Source organism: Mobula hypostoma, chromosome 4 (genome assembly GCF_963921235.1).
Source record: "Mobula hypostoma chromosome 4, sMobHyp1.1, whole genome shotgun sequence".
Classification (NCBI taxonomy): Eukaryota; Metazoa; Chordata; class Chondrichthyes; order Myliobatiformes; family Myliobatidae; genus Mobula; species Mobula hypostoma.
Window position 1 is genome coordinate 63890981 of NC_086100.1, and position 22750 is coordinate 63913730.

The window sequence follows — 22750 nt, forward strand, 5'->3', positions numbered from 1 at the left end:
CTGAGCTCCATGAGTCTCTTAAAAAAACCCTTTCGTATCTGCCTCCACCACTGTCGCCAGCAGCCCATTCCACACACTCACCACTCTCTGCGTAAAAAAAACCTTACCCCTGACATCTCCTCTGTACCCACTTCCAATTAAAGCTGTGCCCTCTCATGCTAGCCATTTCAGCCCTGGGAAAAAGCCTCTGACTATCAACACGATCAATGCCTCTCATCATCTTACACACTGTGATCCTTGTTATGTGAAGGGAGTTTGCTGAGGATACGTGGGGGATGTCAAGTACCTGTTTAGGTATTACTTGCTTGCAATTATGAAATGGAAATAAAAGTGTTCAATATTGAAGAGTGTCTTAACAGGAAGTTTTTATTCACCAGTACTTTTTATTCGCTCCTAAAAGTGAATAACTAGATAACTCAACAGGCTGCTCAGACACTTTTATGCTGAAACTATCCAGGAAGGCTTTCTTTAACATGTAGCTTTTGTTATATTCATGTAATGGGACACTCAGTGCTGATGTAGCTGACAGCACTCCATTAGCAACATCTCTAGGTGAGGCATGGCAACAGTGCCAACAGATGCCACACCAGTGTCATTAAGCTCCAGGCAATGCAAGGTGTAATTTTGGCCTACTTTTGAAAAGTGTTAAATTGATTAGATCTGTTAATAACAAGAGTATGAACATTTGGGTCTGAACTTTAACAACCCCATGCCTTGCCATTTTAAAGCTTCTGGTATAACGTTGCAGTACCTGTTTAATGTCTGCAGTCTGGCTACTGGAAGGATGCTCTCTTCTTTAAGTCTGTACAGACATCCTTGATAATCCATAGATTCTTGCCTCAGATTGCTGATCCTGGTCAAGTGAATAAATAGCTTGGTGACCAGGGTGAATGTGCTGCCTGAAGCTGTGGTGGGAGATGCTGGTGCCCTTTTGAGTGAGAAGTGTCAATGTCCTCAGCCTAAACACTGAAATACCTTCCAAGGACTTAGTAAACAAAGGTGCAATAATCTATTGGCATTCTGACAACTTTACAATTGTTTCAAACTCCAGACCCAACATACTGTTGTTCATTTAGATTCTGAAGTTTAGAGATTCAAGGTTTTCCCCTATGACAGAGACAGACCCCAGGAAGAAACGGTGTCCAATCTATGAGCCCTGATGGGAGCCCGGATCTCTGCCCGTGCTCCATGCTAGCCATCACCTGAGTCAGTCAGGAGGCATAGTGCATTGGAGTTGCTGCCAATGTCTAGCAAAGAAGTGAATATGATATCCATATGGTAGAGGTTAATGATAAATTCCATCATTAATCTTGTCATTTCCTGCATTCAGTTAGACAGGACTGTTAGATCACTAATCACCTTGCTGTGCATTCGCATCAATCTTATTGTGAAAGCATCCAAATCATGGGCTTCATGTGAGTTCTCAAAGTCAGTGTGGACTTTGTCCCAGAGCTCTAGCAAACACTGTACCACATTCCACTTGCTTGATGCTACATATTCGTTGCGTTATGATCCTGTGATAGAAAAACTGCATTATATTGGGAAACATCAGAAACCACTCATATGAATGGATTAGCTTCCCATCCTGTTAATATCCATTCTCTCCATTGTGTGCCTTGCTACTGTCCAGCTGCGATAGGGAGTGTCCTGCTATTTATACATAGCAAAATGTCAAGGTTTGTACTGAACTGGATTTGCAGGTGCTGTTTCAATGATCCTTTTGCCCATTTCATCATGTTTCAAGTATTTGTATAAAGCTGGTGATAAGCTAATATATTAACTAGAGGTGAAATCCAGTTTAGAGATTTTCAAATGATATTTTGATTATAGGTTTGTGCGGTATGGACTGGCAAGATAAAACTATATTAGCCTTAACAAACTTTCATAGAAAGCAAAACAGTATGGACACAGACCCTTTGGCTCAATGAATAGAAGTTGGCTATGCTTGCCCCAGCTTGTCCCAATTTCCTTTGGCCCATATCCCTTTAAACCCCACCCCTGCATTTACTGTACCTAACCAAGTGCTTTTAAAATCATACTTAAACACTTCTTCTGGTAGCTTCTTCCCTGAAATAGTTGCCCCTTAAGTTCCTTTTAAATCTTGCCCCTTTCACCCCAAATCTATGCGGCCCCAGCTTTGGACTCCTATGCCCTGGGGAAAAAGACTGTTACCATTCACCTTATCTAGGTTCCTTATGATTTTATGAAAATCCATAAGGACATCTCTCATTCTCCTAGGCTCCAATGAATAAAGACAGCCTGGCCAACTCTCCCTATAACTCAGGCCCTCTAGTCCTGCTCAAATCCTCTTCAATCTTTTCTCCATTTCTTCCAATTTAACCACATTTATCCTAAAACTGGGTGACCAAAACTGTACACATTACTCCAAGTGTGACCTCACCAATAACATAGACAACTGCAATGTAATGTCCCAATTATATTAAATGTTCTGACTAAAGAAGGCCAGTGTGTCAAACACCTTTATCACCATCCTATCTACCGGTGACACCACTTTCAATGTACTTGTAATATAAAGTATGCACTTCCAAAATAATGTTGGCCAGTTTATTTCCAGTTTCTGATTCCAACAATATAAATTATGTTTGATTGTGTTTTCTAAATGCTCTAACACAAATTATCATTCTCCTGAGAGGATTAATACCTGAGAAGGTACAACAGGGGATTGTGTATTGGCTGTGATTTAAAGTTCAAAGTTCAAAGCACATTTATTATCAAAGTATGTATACTATATACAACCTTGACATTTGTCTTGCAGGCAAACACAAAACAAAGAAACACAATAGAAATCAATTAATACCCCTGCACAATAAACACTATCAAACACCCAATGTGCAAAATAAAAGAACAAATTGTGCAAGCAATAAAAATGTAAACAAATAGCACACAGAACATGAACCACAGAGTATTGTTGAGATACTGCTAAAGAAGATTAACTACACTGGTCATTATTATGTAAGATGAAAATATTTAAATATGGTAGTATTTGGCGGAATTACATGTGCTGTCTTTCCCAATAACTTAATTTGATGGATGTAAAATTCACTTGAGGAATCGAAAACATGAGACACATGTCAAAGCAACCTGTGGTTAAAGTGTTGTTAAGTTCTTGTCTGGGGCTGTGAGCAGTTCTGACTCTGTGCTCACTTCTGTACAGGGCAGATAATTTCAGGCGACCTAAATGAATTTTATGACATTGAAGAAAGAATCTTCAAAATGTCTGCAAATAAATTCTCTGGCATGATGAAGGATTCAAAGACTGTCAGAGAAAAGAGGTGGGCTCTTCCAAAACAGAAATTAACCTCAATGGATAAATTGAAATTTGGTTTGGGTGGCAAAACTTTCCATGATTCCAATCTTATTTATAAGGCCTGTTTTCTAAATATTCGTACATTTTACTGTTATTTTCTGTTTAATTCTAAATTTCACCCACAATGTTATTCATTTTGCAATTTTGTCGAGTTATTGCAATTGCTTTCTCTGTTCTTAGGATGGAAAATAACTGCTACCACTTTTCTGAATGTGTGGCAGGTGACATTGATTCAGAAACAACTTCTTCCCCTCCGGCTTCAGATTTTCAAAGGCTCATGACCACTACCTCATTATTCATTGTCTTGAACTATTTATTTATTTATTTATTTATTGTTCTTTATAGACATTGTATGTCTTGCTCTTTACTGCTGCTGCAAAACACCAAATTTCACATCATCTAAGACTGATAATAAATTTGATTCTGATTCAGTCATTGGTCTCCAGTGATTTGCTGGAGTCTGTAGAAATTTCTAGTAAATACCTATTTTAATGTGTAGTTTGCATTGCACCTGTTCAATAATTTCTTGAAGGGTAATGCTGCATCCTTTCAATGGTGCCATATTGCAGAACATAATGCTCAATGGTGCCATATTGCACCAGGTGGAGAAATGATTTTAAAATATTGTCCCAGTTAAAGGTTTAAGCATTATAGATTCAGATGTGTGCTGGATTTGTTCAGCTGCTTTACTAAAGAGTGCATAATTTTAGGAATCAGGACCTTAAAATAACTTTTGAATCAAATAAAGTTTTGTCACCCATGGATAACAAAGTTGTAAAGTATAATATGAGGGAAAATTTAAGAATGGCTTCAGGCGAAACCAGGAAGGTTTTGGGATATTACAAATCTTTTAATAAAATTGCTTAGGCTCAATGTTGTTGTTCTTGGCTCCACAGAAACAGTAAAAGAAAAGTATTCACCACTTCTGGGTGCCTTTTTTGAGAAGTTGGTTGAACTGTTGAACACCTGGAAAACTTTGTTGCAAACTTTGCCAGTTTTGATTTTGGTTCCTGCAACTGGTGGTGAAAGCCTCGGTTTGTCATTGCTGTGTGGGTGGTGATCTTGAACATTAAAATTAACTCTTAATTTTCCCAATTGGGTAAATTCAGTGCCAAGCCAGGGGGTATGTATAAGAATTTATTTCTCTGCCTCTCTTTTATCTCCTTTACCCTGTTTTGATGAATGATCTACGACCTGAAATGTTAATTCCGTTTCTCACTCTGTACAGATGTCACTTGTCCTGCAGAATGTTTCTGGCATTTCTGCCTTTGTTTCAGATTTTCAGCATCTCTACAATTAAAAATAAATCAGTATTTAAATTAGATCATTTTAGAGAGCACTTTATATTATGCACATACATATGTATAGTTGATGTGTTAATAATTGTCAGTGGTGGTAAGGAGTGAGTATGCCTCTGCTGAGTCACATCTGCACAACCTTTGACATTGCAAGCTGACCTAAACCCCAGAGATGACAGAAATGCATTCAGCGTTTTGGAGGTGACCTTTTCATTGTAATTGGACTTGGTCAATTGTATCTGACTGTATTCATCACGCACATTGATGCTGCTTTTTCATGTAAGCTTCTCCAGACATCCCACCCTGCAAAAACTCATTTCAGGGAGGTAGCGTCATCAATTTGCGGGAGACTTCTGGGAGAGGTGGGATGTCTGCAATAGAGTAGCTCCTTAGCAGCTAGCCAGCTAGTTTAAATAACGTTAGCTATGCTAATGAATGAATGACACCTGTTAAACTCACCTCAACATGTCTTTTACAGTCTTAACCCACCATGGACAGTAGAAAAGTCACTGTTGCAAACAGCGCAGCGAGCAACACTGTCATTATTTTGACCCCTATTAGGCAGGGGTACACTTTAGTGTAGTCTGGGGTGACATACGTTTTATTTTTTTTGGAACACTCTGCAATGGTGCGCTCTCGCACTCTCTCTCTGTCTCTCTCTCACGTGGTCGCTCGCGCGCTCTCTCACTCTCTCTCTGTCTCTCTCTCTCGTGGTCGCTTGCGCGCTCTCAAGTGCTCTCGCTTGCTTTCTCGCTCGCTCGCTCTTTCGCTTTCTCACTCGCTTGCTCTCGCTCTCTCTCGCTCGCTGTCTCTCCCTCTTGCTTGCTTTCACTCTCGCTCGTGTGCTCTCGCTTGTGTGCTCTCGCTTGCCTTCTCGCTCGCTCGCTCTCGCTCTCTTTCGCGCGCGCTCTCTCTCTCTCTCGTGGTCGCTCTCTCTCTCTTGCTTTTCTTTCGCTCGCTGTCAAAAAAATTGATTTCTGTGATATTGTATATAATTTGCGGGCATCAGGGAGCCACTATTAATAAGCGGGAGACTCCCAGAAGTTCCGGGAGAGGTGGGATGTCTGCTTCTCATACATAAATAGGCCTTCACAATAAACCTGAGGCCTGCAATAATGAAAATTAAAGGGGAAACTTTTAGAGCAGATTACAGTCCATGCTGTGGTTTTCTCTGAGGTTCCTAATACTCCCATTGTTGCGATCCACTCTGTTACTACTGCCTCCACCATAAATGAATTCAGCCCCACCCCCACCCGACAATAACCGTAATTCCTACCTGCCCCATCACACGCTGGCAGCCAGTCATGAAACTAATCCTCCTGCTACATCTCGTCTCTTTGAGTTCTTGATTTCTCACACCCCTCCCCTGATATAAAGACCAAGTTGCCTGCCCAAATCTTCCCCAACACCATCTTCTGAACAATGATTGACACATGACCTAGCTGTTTTCAGGCAATAGCAGAGGAAAGGCGTCAAGTGTGCAAAGTCTGTTGTATTGGTATGTAGAAGCCCTTGTGTGTACTGTGTATTGACCCATTGTCATTGCTTGTTCAGTGTGTTTCTTATGACAGTGATAACTGTTGGATCAATCTTTGCATAGTAGGGGAATTAAGGGTTATGGAGAAAAGGCAGGTAGGTGGAGATGAGTCCATGGCTAGATCGGCTACGATCTTATTGAATGGTGGAGCAGGCTCGACGGGCCAGATGGCCTACTCCTGCTCCTATTTCTTATGTTCTTATAAGTTTTAGGTTATCATGCTAAGATTATGAGTATCTAGTTGAAAAACATATTGATGATAGTTTTAAAAAAATCATGATTAGTATTTTATAAAGCGAAAATTGTACATCACTTTCTTAAGGCATGTGAATTAGCATAATATCTGTTTCAGTCTCAATTATTGATTTAACTTTATGAAGGATGATTGTTGTTTAGATAAAAATGATGGATGGAAACAGCACGTATTAAAAAATAATATCATTAGAGAACGGTTACATAACAGTGAACAGTATTTATCTTAATATAAAAACCTCCTCATCTGGATCCACCAATAGCTTGCCAGCTTTAGTCTCACCCTTCCCCCTCATCTCCAATCTATTTGAGTGCTTTCATCTATTCACCCAGATGAAGGGTCAATCTAAAATATTGGCTGTCTGTTTCCTTCCATAGATGCTGCCTGATCTACTGAGTCTCTCCAGCTGCTCAATTTTTTTGCAACCAGTTCTCAATCCATACATTACACCAATTTTGTATTATATGATATGTTTATTGCCCCTGGACAGTGACTCCACAAACAAATTTGCAGAGGCAGGAAGGTGTCTGCTTTGGACACATTCCCTTATCATTCACGGGACTATGACCCCATGAACAAATGACCTCCCTTTCTTTAATGCTGAGCAGTCAGTACTGAGTAAAGGTCTCACCTTTGTACCCCTGCGCCATTACTTCATGAGTTCGATATGACCTTAGTCTCTTCCTCTGCCATCTCCTCCTCTATGCCTACTTCTTTGTTAAGGAATCCTCATCCTCCTCTGACAGTCTTTTCTAAGATATTCAAGGTATCCTCGTTCCACTTGGACACCTCTTTCCAGTCTTTTATACTCCCTTGATCTTTTAATTTCCCTTTGCCAATAGGCTTTGACTTTTCCACTCTCCTCAACCATTTTAACTTCACCCCAAAGCAGTCCATTTACTCTGCTCCCATCCTGACCTCAACATCAAACCTACAGACAAGAGTGACACCATTGTGGTCTGGAATACTGAATTCTGTTTTGCAGCGTAGGCCTCAGCTCTTGGATGACTTCTTATATCTTCCCCTGGGCCAAGTCCCCATGAACAAACACCAGACCACTGTCTCAGGCTATTGCAGATCTCATCGCACCAGGAGCTCTTCCCTCCACAGTCTCCAACAGCCTCCAATCACACTCTGCCTGCTTCTATCACTTTCCTATGATTCACAAACAAAATTGTCCTGTTTGACACATTGTTTCTTCACCAAACTTATTTCTCCATACTTTTAACTTCTTCCCATCTCCCCTTGTTCATTCCTTCCTACCTGCGACATGTCTCATGCCATCTACCATTCTGGCAACTCCCAATTCGCTGGTCCAAATTATTACATCTTTACCACAGACATTTAGTCTTTATGCATCTCTATCTCCCATCAGGAATGTCTCAGGGCTTTCCACTCTTTTCTGGAACATACACCCAAACAGTTCCCCTCTACCAAAATTCGAATCTACCCGACGGAACTTGTTCTTGCCCTCAATTTCTTTTCTTTTGGTCCCTCATATTTTCTACAAATCAAACATGTCGCCATGGGCTCTCACATAAGCCCCAGTTATGCCTTTCTTTATGTTGACTACGTGAAACTGTCTCGTATAAAACCTGCTCAGGCACCCATCCAAACACTTCTCCACTACATTGATGACTGCCTCAGTGCCTCTTCTTGCACTCATGCAGAGTTTAATAATCTTTGTTACCAACTTCCACACAAACCTCAAATTTACTCAGACTAATTCTAACACTTTATTTTTTTTCTTGAGTTCTTTGTCTCCATCTTAGGAGACAAATTATGCACCAATACCTACTACAAACTCACAGACTCCCACAGCTACCTCAGCTACACCTTCTTCCATACTGTCTTCTGTAACTGTGCCATCTTTTTCTCTCAATCTGTTCTCAAGATGAAACTTTATGCTTTGAAACTTCTGAAATGTCTGCCTTCTTCAGGAAATGTGGCTTCCCTTCTCCGTAGTTGATGGATTTCTCAAATGCATTTCATTAATTTTCTGCACATCTGTTCTCAGTGTCTGTCTCCGCAGTCAACAGAAACGGAGCTTTCCTGGTCGTCATCTTTCGTCCCATTAGCTTTTGCATCCATCTAGCACATCATCCTTCACCATGTCCAGCAGCCATTGGAATCCACCAGCAATGGCATTTTCTTCTCCCTCCCACTTTCTGTTTTCCACAGGGACCTCTCTTCCATGAGTTCCTGATACACTTATCCCCTCTCACCAACCCCTTCCCATCCCTTGGCACTTTCCCTTGTAGCTCCAGGAGATGCAACACTTGATCCTTGCCATTATCCCTCACCACTGTACAGCATCTAAGCAGCCCCTCCAAGTAAGGCAGAGGTTCATGTGTACCTCCTCCGACCTGTTCGATCACATTCAATGCCTGTGATGTGGCTTTTGTATTGGCAAGAGCAATCGTAGATGAAGCAACCATTTCACAGTATGCCTGCACACTGCCCACAAAGGTCATCTTCAGTTTTTTTGTACATGCCATTCCTACATCTGTCTGCCTCAGCTTTCTCTGCTTGTGCGGTGAGGTCGTCAGTTGCAAACTGGAAGAACAACGCTTCATATTTTGCTTGGTAGCATACAAACCAATGGTGTGAACCTTGAATTTTCCAATTTCAGGTAAACAGTACTGCTGTGTTTCTTTCCTATGCCCACCAGGGTGTCCCATATCTTTTCCATCCCTCCCGCTTTGTTACCTAAACTCATCACACTCACTTATCACTTTATCTCTAGCCCTGACCCACTGAGTTCCTCCAGCAGCTTTTTTTTTGCTACAGATCTGTGGTCTCTTAAATGTCATATCCTGCCCCACATGATTCCATCTGTCCCCACAAACATATATACCCACCTAGGATTCTTTCTCTTTTCCCTTGGTTCACCTTTCTTCTCCTTTATCTGTTTCCATCTGCCTCTAGTCTCTGCTTTATCTGATTTCATCTATCGCCTACCAACCTCTCTCTCACACTCCTCCTTCTCACTTCTATATACTGAATATCGTCCCTCTAGATAGATAGATAGATAGATACTTCATTGATCCCAAAGGAAATTAGTGTCACAGTAGCATTACAAGTGCACAGATATAAATATTAGAACAGAAGTAGAAAGAATAAAAAAAATAACTTACCACAAACAGTCTAACAGGAGGGTGTCATCACTTCCCCAGCTATAGGTTGACTCATTTTAGAGTCTAATGGCCAAGGGTAAGAATGACCTCATATAGCGCTCTTTGGAGCTGTGCAGTTGTCTTAGTCTATTACTGAAAGTTCTCCTCTGTTCAGCCAAGGAGGCATGTAACAGGACTCTTTGTCCTGATGCAGGGTCTCACCCAAAAACATTGATCATCCCTTTTCGGACACAAATGTTGATTGACCCACTTAATTCTTCCATTAGTTTGTTTCTGCTCCATTCTAGCATCTGCAGTCTCAATTTACACACTCTAACCTTATGACCAACCTCCTGTGTTGAATATTATTGAAAGCTTTCTGAAGATTCAAAATACACACCCTCATTAGTTCTCACTATCTCATTAACACAAAAATGGATATTTGCTGTGGTACTTGTACAAAACTGAGCAAAATGTAATTTGGGATTTCACGGTGATATTTCTCCATAATGCTTTGACATTGATACATGCAGGTTCACTCATGTACTGTAAGAGAAAGGATGAACATCTGTAGTTGTTTCAACTAATTTCAAGTATAATAATGACTTGTATTGGAGTAGTACAGAAGATTGCTAAGTTTCATGCTTTGTATTGTTGTCTAATTTAAATATTTTTGGCTGTTTCCATTAGTTAAGTCTATATTCTAAATCCTTAATTTACTAAAGTAAACTTATCAGACGAAGATGTTTTGCCCTTTAATGTTGTCTTAAATATTTAGAATGTATGGAACAATCCTGATCAAACCTTATGCTATGCTAACATAACTTTTGTTTAAGGAAGAACCATTCTATTCAGAATAGAGCTGGAAATTTTTGTAATTTTACTTAACTGTAGAATCAAGCATTTCATAGAACACATTGATTCTTGGACTTTAGTAGCCTGAGGTATGTTGATGCTCTTGATGGAGAACTGGATATGGTATAATTGGATTTGATATGATTTAATCTGATGTTTACACAGACTGTAGGAGGAAAATGTCAATATAAATTTTAGGGACATTTGTCAAGGTAGTTAATATTTGTAAATGGAGTATGGTAAAGATGGGCCAAATGGTTTTCCTCGTGTTTCGTTTTCTTTCCATTCCTATTATTTACATTGTTCAGACCGATAAGCCAAGAGGCAGTCTATATTTCTCTAATCTTGACAAACAGGTGTCAAGACATTCTAGTGTACGTATGAAGTTTTGGTTTTTGTTTCCTTTGCTGTCGTGGTATTGTGACATGCCTTCCAGCAGTGCGTATACGTACTTCCCCTCCTACACCAAAAGACCAAGTGAAAGCGGATTCTGTACTCTTCAAGCTAGGATTCATCAGTCGTTTTTCAGTTGAATTGCCATTTTGCTTTCCCTGGGATATTAACACAAACATGAGTTTCAGAGTTAAAGTTTTCAAAAGGGACCACAGCATTGATTTTCGGAGAAAACGACGAACTCGAAAGAGGATAGGTCAAGTTGAGGAACACAGATTCAGTACAGTATGTATGGCAGCTTAAATTTCTATTGAGGTGTTCATTTTACATTGAATTAGTGTTTTGTCATTTGAGCTTTACCTGGTATTGGTCAGGCTGAGACCATAATATTTTGAAGTTGTGATACCTTCCATCTTTTTGGTAATGATTTAAAATTGTAACTATGTTTTATTACAGAAAATAGCCTTGCTATTTCCTTATGCTTGCCAGCCATAACTTAAAACTTAAGGAGATAGCTTACGTGGTAGAAGTAAGCTTAATACCATGAAGCAATAATAAACATAGTGCTTGTAGATTATCATTTCCAGGCATTTTGAAAGATGAACATAAATCAAATGACATTTAAAAAATTATAAGATGTTCAGGCTTTGATAAATGGTGTAAGGCATTCTGAAAACTAACCTCATGCATATAGTTTGGATTGATGTAGATCTGGATTGTTCTTTTGATAGAAATTTTCCATTTGCTTGTTAACCATTTTGAAGCCTCACAACTGTGCCATTTCTAAATGTTGTCTTTTAAAGAACTTGAGTGAAGTTCTAGGTTGTAGTTCCAAGTTTAGCTCCTTCATGCTCTACACTGGGAGTGTGCACAAACTTTTTTGATGTAATTAGATCAACTGCATATTTAAAAATCTATAAATATATTAAAATTGAGAAGTTTGTGAAATTACTTGGACTATTAAATCTGTACTATGTAACTAGATACTTCAAATATTTGAAATTAACTGCACTGCTGCTCACACTCAATTATAACACAGTAGTTAAACAGTAGGAACAAAAATACCAAATGGTCATATAGCTACCAAAAAACAGCAGAATGACGATGGGTATGAGTACATATTTGTAACTAAAGTCACACTGTGTCCCATCCAACATCACACTGGGGGGAAATCTTTCCTCTTTGCATCAGAGCCACTTTGCAGAAGCTAGGGACCAATAATCTACTGAGGATCTTGATAGATTTTCCTCTCTGCCTGTGTAGGGATAATCCAAGGCAGTTCCTTTAACCACAGTCTGACAATCCAAGCTATTAATCACTGTACCTTAACGTGTCTGTTTGGCCCACTTGTATGACAGGGGGTCAGCAAATCCTTATTGTAGACTTCAGTTTAGGGTGATCTCAGATACTAATTTACATAAATTACAAAATTCTACATCTAAGGTTTATTTCCTTGCGCAGCTGTGTCTGTGGTCAGATTAATTGCTTCTGCTTGTAATTTCAAATGGCATTGTGCAATTATATGTTGCCTTCTTCACCAGTGATAATGAACGTATAAATCCCCTACTACTTTCCTACTTTGTCATGGCAGATCTACTACTTATTATATAGAAACATAGAAAATAGGTGCAGGAGTAGGCCATTCGGCCCTTCGAGCCTGCACCGCCATTTATTATGATCATGGTTGATCATCCAACTCAGAACCCCGCCCCAGCCTTCCCTCCATACCCCCTGATCCCCGTAGCCACAAGGGCCATATCTAACTCCCTCTTAAATATAGCCAATGAACTGGCCTCAACTGTTTCCTGTGGCAGAGAATTCCACAGATTCACCACTCTCTGTGTGAAGAAGTTTTTCCTAATCTCAGTCCTAAAAGGCTTCCCCCTTATCCTCAAACTGTGACCCCTCGTTCTGGACTTCCCCAACATCGGGAACAATCTTCCTGCATCTAGCCTGTCCAATCCCTTTAGGATTTTATACGTTTCAATCAGATCCCCCCTCAATCTTCTAAATTCCAACGAGTACAAGCCTAGTTCATCCAGTCTTTCTTCATATGAAAGTCCTGCCATCCCAGGAATCAATCTGGTGAACCTTCTTTGTACTCCCTCTATGGCAAGGATGTCTTTCCTCAGATTAGGGGACCAAAACTGCATACAATTCTCCAGGTGTGGTCTCACCAAGGCCTTGCACAACTGCAGTAGTTCCTCCCTGCTCCTGTACTCGAATCCTCTCACTATAAATGCCAGCATACCATTCGCCTTTTTCACCGCCTGCTGTACCTGCATGCCCACTTTCAATGACTGGTGTATAATGACACCCAGGTCTCGTTGCACCTCCCCTTTTCCTAATCGGCCACCATTCAGATAATAATCTGTTTTCCTATTTTTGCCACCAAAATGGATAACTTCACATTTATCCACATTAATATGGCCAGGTATCTCATGTTGAGGCAATGACTTAGTCCAAAGCATAAACAATCCACCATATTTGACACATTGTACAAATAAGGGTAGGAGAAAATACACACAAATGAACTCATTTCCCAACGGATTTATAACTTTGAGAAATATTAGCCAATTCTATATCAGAACATGAAGATTACTCTGATATCGACCAACAGCCTAGCAACCCCAAACAAAACTATCTCTCAAAAACAATTTGAAGCAATGACTCCTAGAGCTGTTTGGTTCCTGGAGAGGACTGCAGTTGGGAGAGAAGACACAAAACCTGAAATAAATAAGGAAGCATATTGTAATACTGTATAAACAATGGAAAACTCCAAGAGTTATGGTGAGGGAGTGTTAGGGGATAACTGATAAGAAAATGATTGAGGGGAAGAGAGATCCCCTGACCAGCCTGGTTTTGTCTCAAGATGGCACAGGCAGCATCAGTTAAGAACAATATGTGAGGTAATAACAGTATGTGACACATGCCTGTGTCTGCATGCAGCAGGGAGAAGAATATGAAAATATTGCCATTTAGTTGCAAATAGATGTGCAAAACCAAATGTTGCTCGGCTACGTGCTGAGAGACACAGAAAGGTTTGGTTCAGCTGCCACAATGACTCTGTGGGAATTACCACATTTTTGGCTTGTTCCACCATTGGACACTGACATATATAATAACCTCTCAGACGTGTCACTGACTGAAAATTGGGACTGATTCCTTTTGACATAATGTAAACCTTGCAAGCAAATGTAATATGTTAGATGCAATAAATGGCAATATTTAAATGGCCTGCATTGTATATAATGTTGAAAAATAATGGAATACCTATACATAAATGAAAAAAAAGTATTTGGCATAACGTTAGTTTTTATTTAGTGAAGCAGAAGGAAAGACTTAAATAGTTAAAAGTGTAAAACATCAGAGTTGCTCATTTTGTAGTAAAAGAAACAATGTTATATCCATACACTAGTGGGTTTTTTTTGCTTTTTTACCCATTTTAACATTTATAGTTAATTTGATATAGAATTATTTACTGCCCTTATATGTTAATTGCTGGAAGGAACACAATTGATCATAGATAAAATAAGGCCTCTTTGATCTTGTGAATGTAACCATGCAAGAGTATTTATTTTCAACATGACTTCCTGTGGGGCTAACTCTAATTTTAGTGTTTTATCAGTTGTTTCTTTTTATTCCATGAGTTGAAACTACAGTATAGGTTGTAAAGAATGTAAAGTTGTGTAGACTTCTGAGTGAACCTTTAAAAGATGGTAATCCTTGACCAACATGAAATAAGTTGAACTTTTGTTCTGAAGGAAATATTTTCTGTAGTTGTTTTGTCATTTGCTGTTCAATCATTCTGCTGTTGTGCTTGGTGAGTTTTACTGTATGCTGTTGTATCAAAGAGCTGCACCTTAATTTTTTCTTGAATGTAAGTAAACAAAAAGTGATCTTTCGAGTCATTAGCATTATCATAGAAACCTTTTTATGCTTTAGAGATGATCCACGTGGAGAATGACCCCATTAAATTCCATCAGATGGAAATGAATAATCAATACTCATTCAATGGTAAAACAGACAAAGCTCAAAGAGATGTGAACCATATTGGTGAGAAGAGAGAGTATTTACAGAGTGGATTTTAGCTGGATAGGGGTTGAGGATGAATGCCAAATGCTGTGATCTCATTTTGATGAGAATCTGAATCTGAAGAGCTAACACCAGTGGGCATCAGGCAAAAATTATATAAATTCGGGGAAGAATACAATGTTTGGGAAAGCAGTGTTGGTAAGGGCTGCTTGGTATTGACCTCAGTAATACATACAAAATGCTGGAGGAACTTAGCAGGTCAGGCAGCATCTATGAAAAGGAATAAATGGTCGATGTTTCAGGGCGAGACACTTTATCAGTCCTGATGAAGAGTCTCGATCCGAAACATCGACTGTTTATTCCTTTACATTGATTCTGTCTGATCTGCTGAGTTTCTCAGCATTTTGTGTGTGTTGCTTGAGATTTCCAGCATCTGCAGAATGTCTTGCGTTTATTTTTTTTAAACGCAAACAACAGGAATTCTGCAGATGCTGGAAATTCAAGCAACATACATCAAAGTTGCTGGTGAACGCAGCAGGCCAAGCAGCATCTATAGGAAGAGGCGCAGTCGACGTTTCAGGCCGAGACCTTTCGTCAGGACTAACGTTAGTCCTGACGAAAGGTCTCGGCCTGAAACGTCGACTGCGCCTCTTCCTATAGATGCTGCTTGGCCTGCTGCGTTCACCAGCAACTTTGATGTATGTTGCGTTTATTTTGTTGTTTTTACCACCTTTGCATTTGTGTGGATACTTCTCCATTTGCGATACAGTCAATGGTTAGACATACATCAGAATCCTTTTTACATTTTAGGACCCAGGTTCCCACTTAGAATCAGAAAGTCATAGTGTTACACAGCATGGAAAAACTCTTCTGCCCAACTTGATCACGTTAACTCAAGCTAGTTCCATTTGCCCTTATCCTTCTATAACTTTCTAATGCTTGTACCTACTAAATATTTTTAAATGTTGTTATTGTACCATCTCAACTATTTTCCCTGGCAGTTAATTCTGTGTAAATACTATTGTCTGTGTGAAGAAGTTACCCCTCGGATTCTCTTTATTTTTCCTCTCTCACTTTAGACCTATAAGAAGAAAGGCCTGAACTCCGAGTGGAGTCATCGGGACGCCATCGTGATGGCGTTTTTTTAGCAGGCTTTCTTATTTTTTACGAGGTCGAGTTGCTAGCTCGATGCTCAACCCAGCACGGATGGAAAACATGCAAGGGAGCCGGCTGGATTTGAACTCGGAAGCCTTTGCTCTGAAGTCCAGTGCTGATGCCATTACGCTACTAGCCAGCTAACTTTAAACTTATGCCAGCTAGTTTTTGCTTTTCTTTTCCTGAGTGAAAGACTGGGAGTATTCACTCTATCAATTATAGACAACTCTCTGTCACCTACATATAAGGAATAAAGCCCAAGCCTGCCCAGCATCTTCCTATAACTCAGGTCCTCAAGTCTTGGCAATATTCTCATAATTCTTCTTTGCACTCTACCCAACTTAAGGACATCTTTCCTATAACAGGACAATCAAGGTTATTCATTGTACTCCAAGTGAAGCCTCACCAACTGCAGCATAATATCCTTTATCCATGAAAGCCAGAAAAGGCCACAATGGGGCTGGAAGGTGAAAAAATGGAGCATGCATTTAAAGGTGTTTTTAATTAAGTGACAATATTATTCATAGTAGCCCATATAAATTACAAAACTTCCTTCTAATCCTTTTCCACCGCTCTCCACACTACTCTTATGCAGTGCCTATGTTGTTTCTCAGTATGCATGTTGATTTGCTGATGTGATTATTAAATGATAACCCTGCCTTTCATTCAGGGATTCCCAACCTTTTTATGCCATGGAGCCTTACCATTAACCAATGGGTCTGTGGACTCCAGATTGAGAACATCTGCTTTAATTCAACCATGCTTTATGCTAGTGATATCAAAACACCTTTTCGTTGTGGTGTTCCCTCTAATATTAATCAGCAGAATGAGCTTGTGGAGAAGGTGTCAGGGAAAAAGTCTCTTTAAATATTGTAAGCTAAGTGCAGGATTGGATCACTGCCTGACAGTAATCTGGCTTGATAATATCCACAATTTTAAAACGTGACATTCTGAAGGGTTAAAAATATACTGTTTGTTCGGTACATTGCCTCTTGTTTGTGATAATCTCTTCCAAGATAACAGTTGTTAAAGTGCAGTCTTTTCAGAGTTAATCTTGCATAATGCCAATTCCTTCACAAGGGTCTTCCATCATGGAGAGTAGAGAACAGAAAGGAAATGAGTTCAGAAGCATATTGCATTCTGGTACGAGAGGGAAGTGATGGATTAGAGTGGAGCACTGGTGAGATGATCATCATGGGGAAGGAGGTGTAAAGATGATTGGGATGGGATTATGAGGAATGACGTTCGGGAGCTTGGGGAGTTAATGGAGGTGGGGTGCACAGTGTTGTGGTGATCAGTCAGAGACATGGTCAGGAAGATAACAAGGATTGGGAGACTGGGTGGACATTGTTGCGGAGAAATTAGGGTTGAAAGAGTAGTCAAGCTGGCTAATGAATAAGAGATTGATGTGGGTTAATTGGAAGAGAGTTGTAGAGAGCATTAGGGTGAATGGGTCATCAGATGAGATGCTGCAGAGATAGGCTAAAGATAGCTTTGATAATGGAAATGGAGAAGGTTGCTGGGTAGCAATGATTAGGAAAGTTCCTGAAGCAGAATCTGCTTGAAAGGAGGGAGGAGGCTTGGACTGACTGGCAGTGTTTCAGATGAAGTCGGAAATCCTAAGCTTATCACATGATCTAACATTACCTTAATTCATGATGGGGAAATGTGATTGAAACATGACCACAGAGAGGACCTTCTGCCTTTAACTACAAGTACTTGCATAAGTTAGAAGAGAGTTCTTACTGTCTTGGAATCTTTATGGGCTGGTTGAAAAACTCAATTTCGGAACAGCTCAGAGTCAAGATTTGGCGATGTGGCCATTGTGCTAACTACAGAGGCTCTCTGTTAAAAGACTCCATTTGAAGTCTATTTGAAATATTAGTGTTCTGTCTTTTATCCGTCAAGATTCAGTTTTAGCTACATGTGGTTACACCCTTTCAGGCCTTAGCTGACACATGACAGAAATGGGATATGGTTTTTTCACTTCCCATCTCCCAAACCACTGAGTTAAATGAATGTGTTGATTCATAGAGCAGCAGGAATCAGATTCTGCCCCTTCAGTTCATTGTTCTAAATTTAAAAGGGAAATCTTTTAATCAGTTTTATGTTTTGGAGTTACAAAATGTAACAGTGGTGATGAGTAAGTTTTAAATGAACCTGAGACCACAACCTACCTGTTGAAGCTCAGTGAGATGCTCGAGCTAAAAAAAAAAGCAGCAAGAAATGGTCAAGTAAACAACAGCACAGCGAGAGAAGGGTCAAGGTTAAAAAAACATGCAGCACATGCTTCTTTGGGAGGAGAAGATTTTTGAGCCTAAAAAAAGGCAGAAAATGACCTAAACTCATAGGTTCATAAACAATGAGTACTGGGTGATAATAATCATAAATAACAAATATCACAAATAAGAATTGGCTGGTTACATTGGAAAGATAGGTGTGTTTGATTGCACAAGAGCTAACTGGATTTTGTATACCTGATGGATTGAGCAGTATCTAAAAAGAAAATAGAGTAGCCAGTGAGAAAGCAGTACCAATTTTGCTGAGAGTATTTGATTTAAAGGTATGCACTTTGCTTAGAAGTTGAACTGCTCCAACCAAACCAGCCAAAATTAGCTTTGCTGATATTGTGAAAGTAATGCAGGAATATTTAGAACCAAACTAATAGTTGATTACACAATGATTTAGGTTTCAAAAGCACAATCTAAAGGAAGTGGAGTCCATTTCAATGTCCATGACTGAATTGAAGAGATTGTCTGAGCATTGTCATTTCAGTAATGAGCTTAATGATGCACTGAGAAATAGCTTAGTTTGTGGAATTTTACAAGAAAGCATTCAGACATGGCTCCTAACTGAAGCACAATTCACATGTAAAGGAGCAATTGAAATAGCTATATCAATAGAAACATCAGACAGAGAGAGAATTAAGTTGTAGTCTGGAATGAAAGTGACTGTGAACAAAATTACAATGTCTAAACAGAAACCTGCCTGGCCAAACAAATTGTGTTACTATTGTGGCAGCGGCTCACATAGACCAGAACAATGCAGATTGAAAGGGGAAACTTGCAGAATGTGCTACAAAGTAGGACACATACAAAGAGCATGTCAGGCAGACAAAAAAATAAATGGACTGCACAGGGAAGATAAGAAGTCAAGTTAGTTTCAAAAAGGGCACCAATCTGCATGCTTTTGATGAAATATCTGATACTGATGAGAGTGGACGGGACTAGAGTAGCCTCGAGATTTAATATGTGAAAACTAGCAATGACAAGCAATGTGGCATACATCAGAAGTGAAAGGCAAATTAATTAAAATGGAATTGGATACTGGGTTGTCTGTTTCAGTCATTCTACAAAATGAGTTTGAACGGCATTTCAAAGTTACTGAATTGAAGCCTGCAGATATTCATCTCAGATCTTATAGAAACATAGAAAACCTACAGCACAATACAGGCCCTTCAGCCCACAAAGCTGTGCTGAATATGTCCTTACCTGAGAAATTACCTAGGGTTACCCATAGCCCTCTGTTTTTCTGAGCTCCATATACCTGTTCAGGGGTCTCTTAAAAGACCCTATGGTATCCGCCTCTACCACCGTCACCGGCAACTTATACTAGAGAAAAGTTAACTCCTGTGGGAATGACACTCATAACAGTGAAATACGACAACCAAGAAGTCACATTGGGATTGTACATGGTATAAACAGAATGACCAGCATTGTGGGGGCATGATTGCCTGGAACAACTACAGGCAATTGCAGATCCATCCATCATTTGCATGCCACATTCCCTGTAATAGAGTCAACTGAAAGTAAATTAGGAAAGGTAGTGGATGATGCCACAATTGCCTCCATTCTGTACACCATGACCCGTTGCTCAACAGAAGACAAGCAGGTGTTGATGCCAACCTCTGTGTCTCTGGTTGAAAAGCATATTGGACTAAGGAAGGACAGTGCTGCTCAGATGGATCATAAAAGTGATGAAAGCAGTGGTCTGACTACAATAGCTTTGTAGGCAACATATATGAGAAAGATTCTGATATGTTAATCTGGCAGTTGCTTGCAAAATGTGGCTTGGTTTTAAGCTGTAAGAGAGTTCAAGAAGCTTCAGGAAATTTGCAAGCATTCAGTACATATAGCATCAAACTCTAGTCTGCTTGCATTAAGGTTATTGCATGAACTTCACGTAGGAGATAAAAAGCTGATTGTAAAAGTAGATGCAAAGACCAAAGCCCAGCTGCATGAATGGAAGGCCAAAAAAGAAAGGAGTCAATAGAAATTCAAAAACAGAGGATTTGTCAGATAATGTTGTGTATGATTGTAAAGGGAGCAATAGAAGGATTAATAATAAGATACTACATTGAACTAAATGCACCTTCCCAAGATCAAAATGCAGAAACTAGAAAGAAGGAAATAGAAAAGAGGAAGATGATATACTGTAAGTGTTATGGAAATGGATGAGGATAAATGAGACCTAATTTCTCGAGTAGTTAACAAATTCAGAGATACTCGCATGAAACCAGAAAAAGAAAAAAGGAGGTTGAGAAAAAGACAAAGTTGAGATGGAGAGAAAGAAAGCGAGAAAGAAGCTAGGACTGGGAGAGATGCAAAGATTGAAATAGATCCAGAGAGGAAAGCTGAGAAGAGGAGAAGAAAGGCATCCAGAGCTGTCAGAACCACTTCCTGCAGTCTCAGAGTCAACTCCTACTACCACCAGGGAGGAGGCTCCAGAACCTGAGATTGTTTTCACAGCCATTTATGTCCCACCAGCCAAGCAGAGTGACCTCCCTTGTCAGGAAAGGCATTATCCCACAAGAGTAGGAAATCCTCCACAGCGATTAAACCTTTAGGTCTGAACGGGAAAATTTAAAACTGAGTATGTTGTGGATGTCTATAAAGTAGTTGTATTATGTAGTATACTGTATATATTGTATATAAGTTGAGATGCATTCTATATAGTGTTGTTATAGCTAAGCAGAGAAGAGTGTTGGGTGTTTAATATATCGGTACAATTTGAATAATATTGTAAATATGTTGTTTGTTTAAGCATTCTTTGTTGTTTAGTTACTCATTATGGTGATACGAACAAAGCATGTGAATGGCATATGTCATCACACCACCATGTCATAGTTTTACGTTTTGGAGTTACAAATCTTAACACCAATAGCACCTCTGTCATTGGCTGAATCAGAGGTGGTGACAAATCAGCATATCGCAAAGAGATTGAAAATCTGAATGTTGCTACAACAACAACCATTCACTTAATGTCAGCAAGACCAAGGAACTGATTATTGACTTCAGGAGAAGGAAACTGGAAGTCCAAAAGCACGGCAGTGCCTCATCTTTCTCAGAAGCTTGCAAAGATTTAGCCTGTCGTCTAAAACTTTGACAAACTTCTATAGATGTGTGGTGGAGATTATATTGACTGGTTGTATCATGACCTGGTATGAAAACATCAATGCCCTTGAACAGGAAGGCCAAGAAAACATAATGGATACTGCCCAGTTCATCATGGGTAAAGTCCTCCTCATCAGTGAGCGCATCTACAGGGAATGCTGTTGCAGGAAATGAGCATCTATAATCAGAGACTCCCACCATCAAGGTCATGCTCTCTTCTCACTGCTGTCAACAAGAAGGAAATACAGGAGCCTCGGGACCCACACCACCAGGTTCAGGAGCAATTATTACCCTTCAACCATCAGGCTGTTGAACAAAGGGGATACCTTCACTCACTCCAATACTGATCTGTTCCTACAACCTATGGACTCACTTTCAAGGACACTACAGTTTATTTTCTTAATATCTATTGCTTATTTATTTATTGTTATTATTTTGTTTCTTTTTCTCATTTTGTATGTATTTGCACAATTTGTTGCCTTTAGCACATTGGTTGTTTGTCTGTCTGGTTGGGGTGGTCTTTCATTGATTCTATCATGTTTCATGTACTTACTGTGAATGCCTGCAAGAAAATGAATCTCGGGGTTGTATATGGTGACATTTAAGTACTTCGATAATAAATTTACTTTGAACTTTGATATGATACTAGTTCTAAGCACGATCAAGCATACAAAACACCAAGTTTACTAATGGCATAAAAAATGGTTGATCAGAATCGGAATTAAAATCGGGTTTATTCTCACTGGCATATGTTGTGAAATTTATTGTTTTGCAACAGCAGTACATTGCAATACATAGTAATGGAAACTATAAATGACCATAATAGTTAATTTACTTTTAACATATGCATAAGTGCAGAAAGAGAGGGAAAAATGAGGAAGTGTTCATAGGTTCATTATCCATTCAGAAATCTGATGGTGGAGGGGAAGAAGCTGTTCCTGAAATGTTGAGTGGCTGTCTTCAGACTCCTGTACCACCTTGATGGTAACAATGAGACGAGGACATGTCCTGGGTGAGGGGCTCCTTAATGATGGATGCTGCCTTTTTGAGGCATTGGCTTTTGAAGGTATTTTTGATGCTGGGGAGGTTCGTGCTCAGTGTGGAGCTGGCTGAGTTTACAACCTCCAGCAGCTTTTTCCAGAGCTGTGTCGTGGCCCTGTATCCACCTGTGCTCAGAATGAAAACTCCACCAAAATTTGTATAGGTGTTGCTGAGTCTGGTAAACACAGATACTCAGAAGAATGTAGTTAGTTTTCATAAGGACCTTTGTTCTGGCATCTTAAAGTATGTACTTCGCTTAGTGGAGTAAATTGCACAGTTTCCACTATTAAATTTAATTAGTTCAGGTGGTAATGTTATTCAAACTTCTTTTCATTTATCTTGAAGA

General features: G+C 39.6%; 1 protein-coding gene across 5 annotated transcripts in view; it reads left to right on the forward strand.

The window, feature by feature from the left end:
* dock10 (dedicator of cytokinesis 10) overlaps positions 1-22750 on the forward strand; it is a 299700-nt gene that overhangs the window by 91004 nt on the left and 185946 nt on the right. Inside the window, exon 1 of one of the 5 annotated variants that reach the window (XM_063045870.1) lies at positions 10877-11065. The exons of the other annotated variants lie outside the window; for them this stretch is intronic. Coding sequence (XP_062901940.1) covers positions 10958-11065 — 108 coding nt within the window. The 5' untranslated portion in view covers positions 10877-10957. Of the gene's footprint in view, positions 1-10876; positions 11066-22750 lie in introns of those variants that run through there. 5 annotated transcript variants of the gene reach the window in all.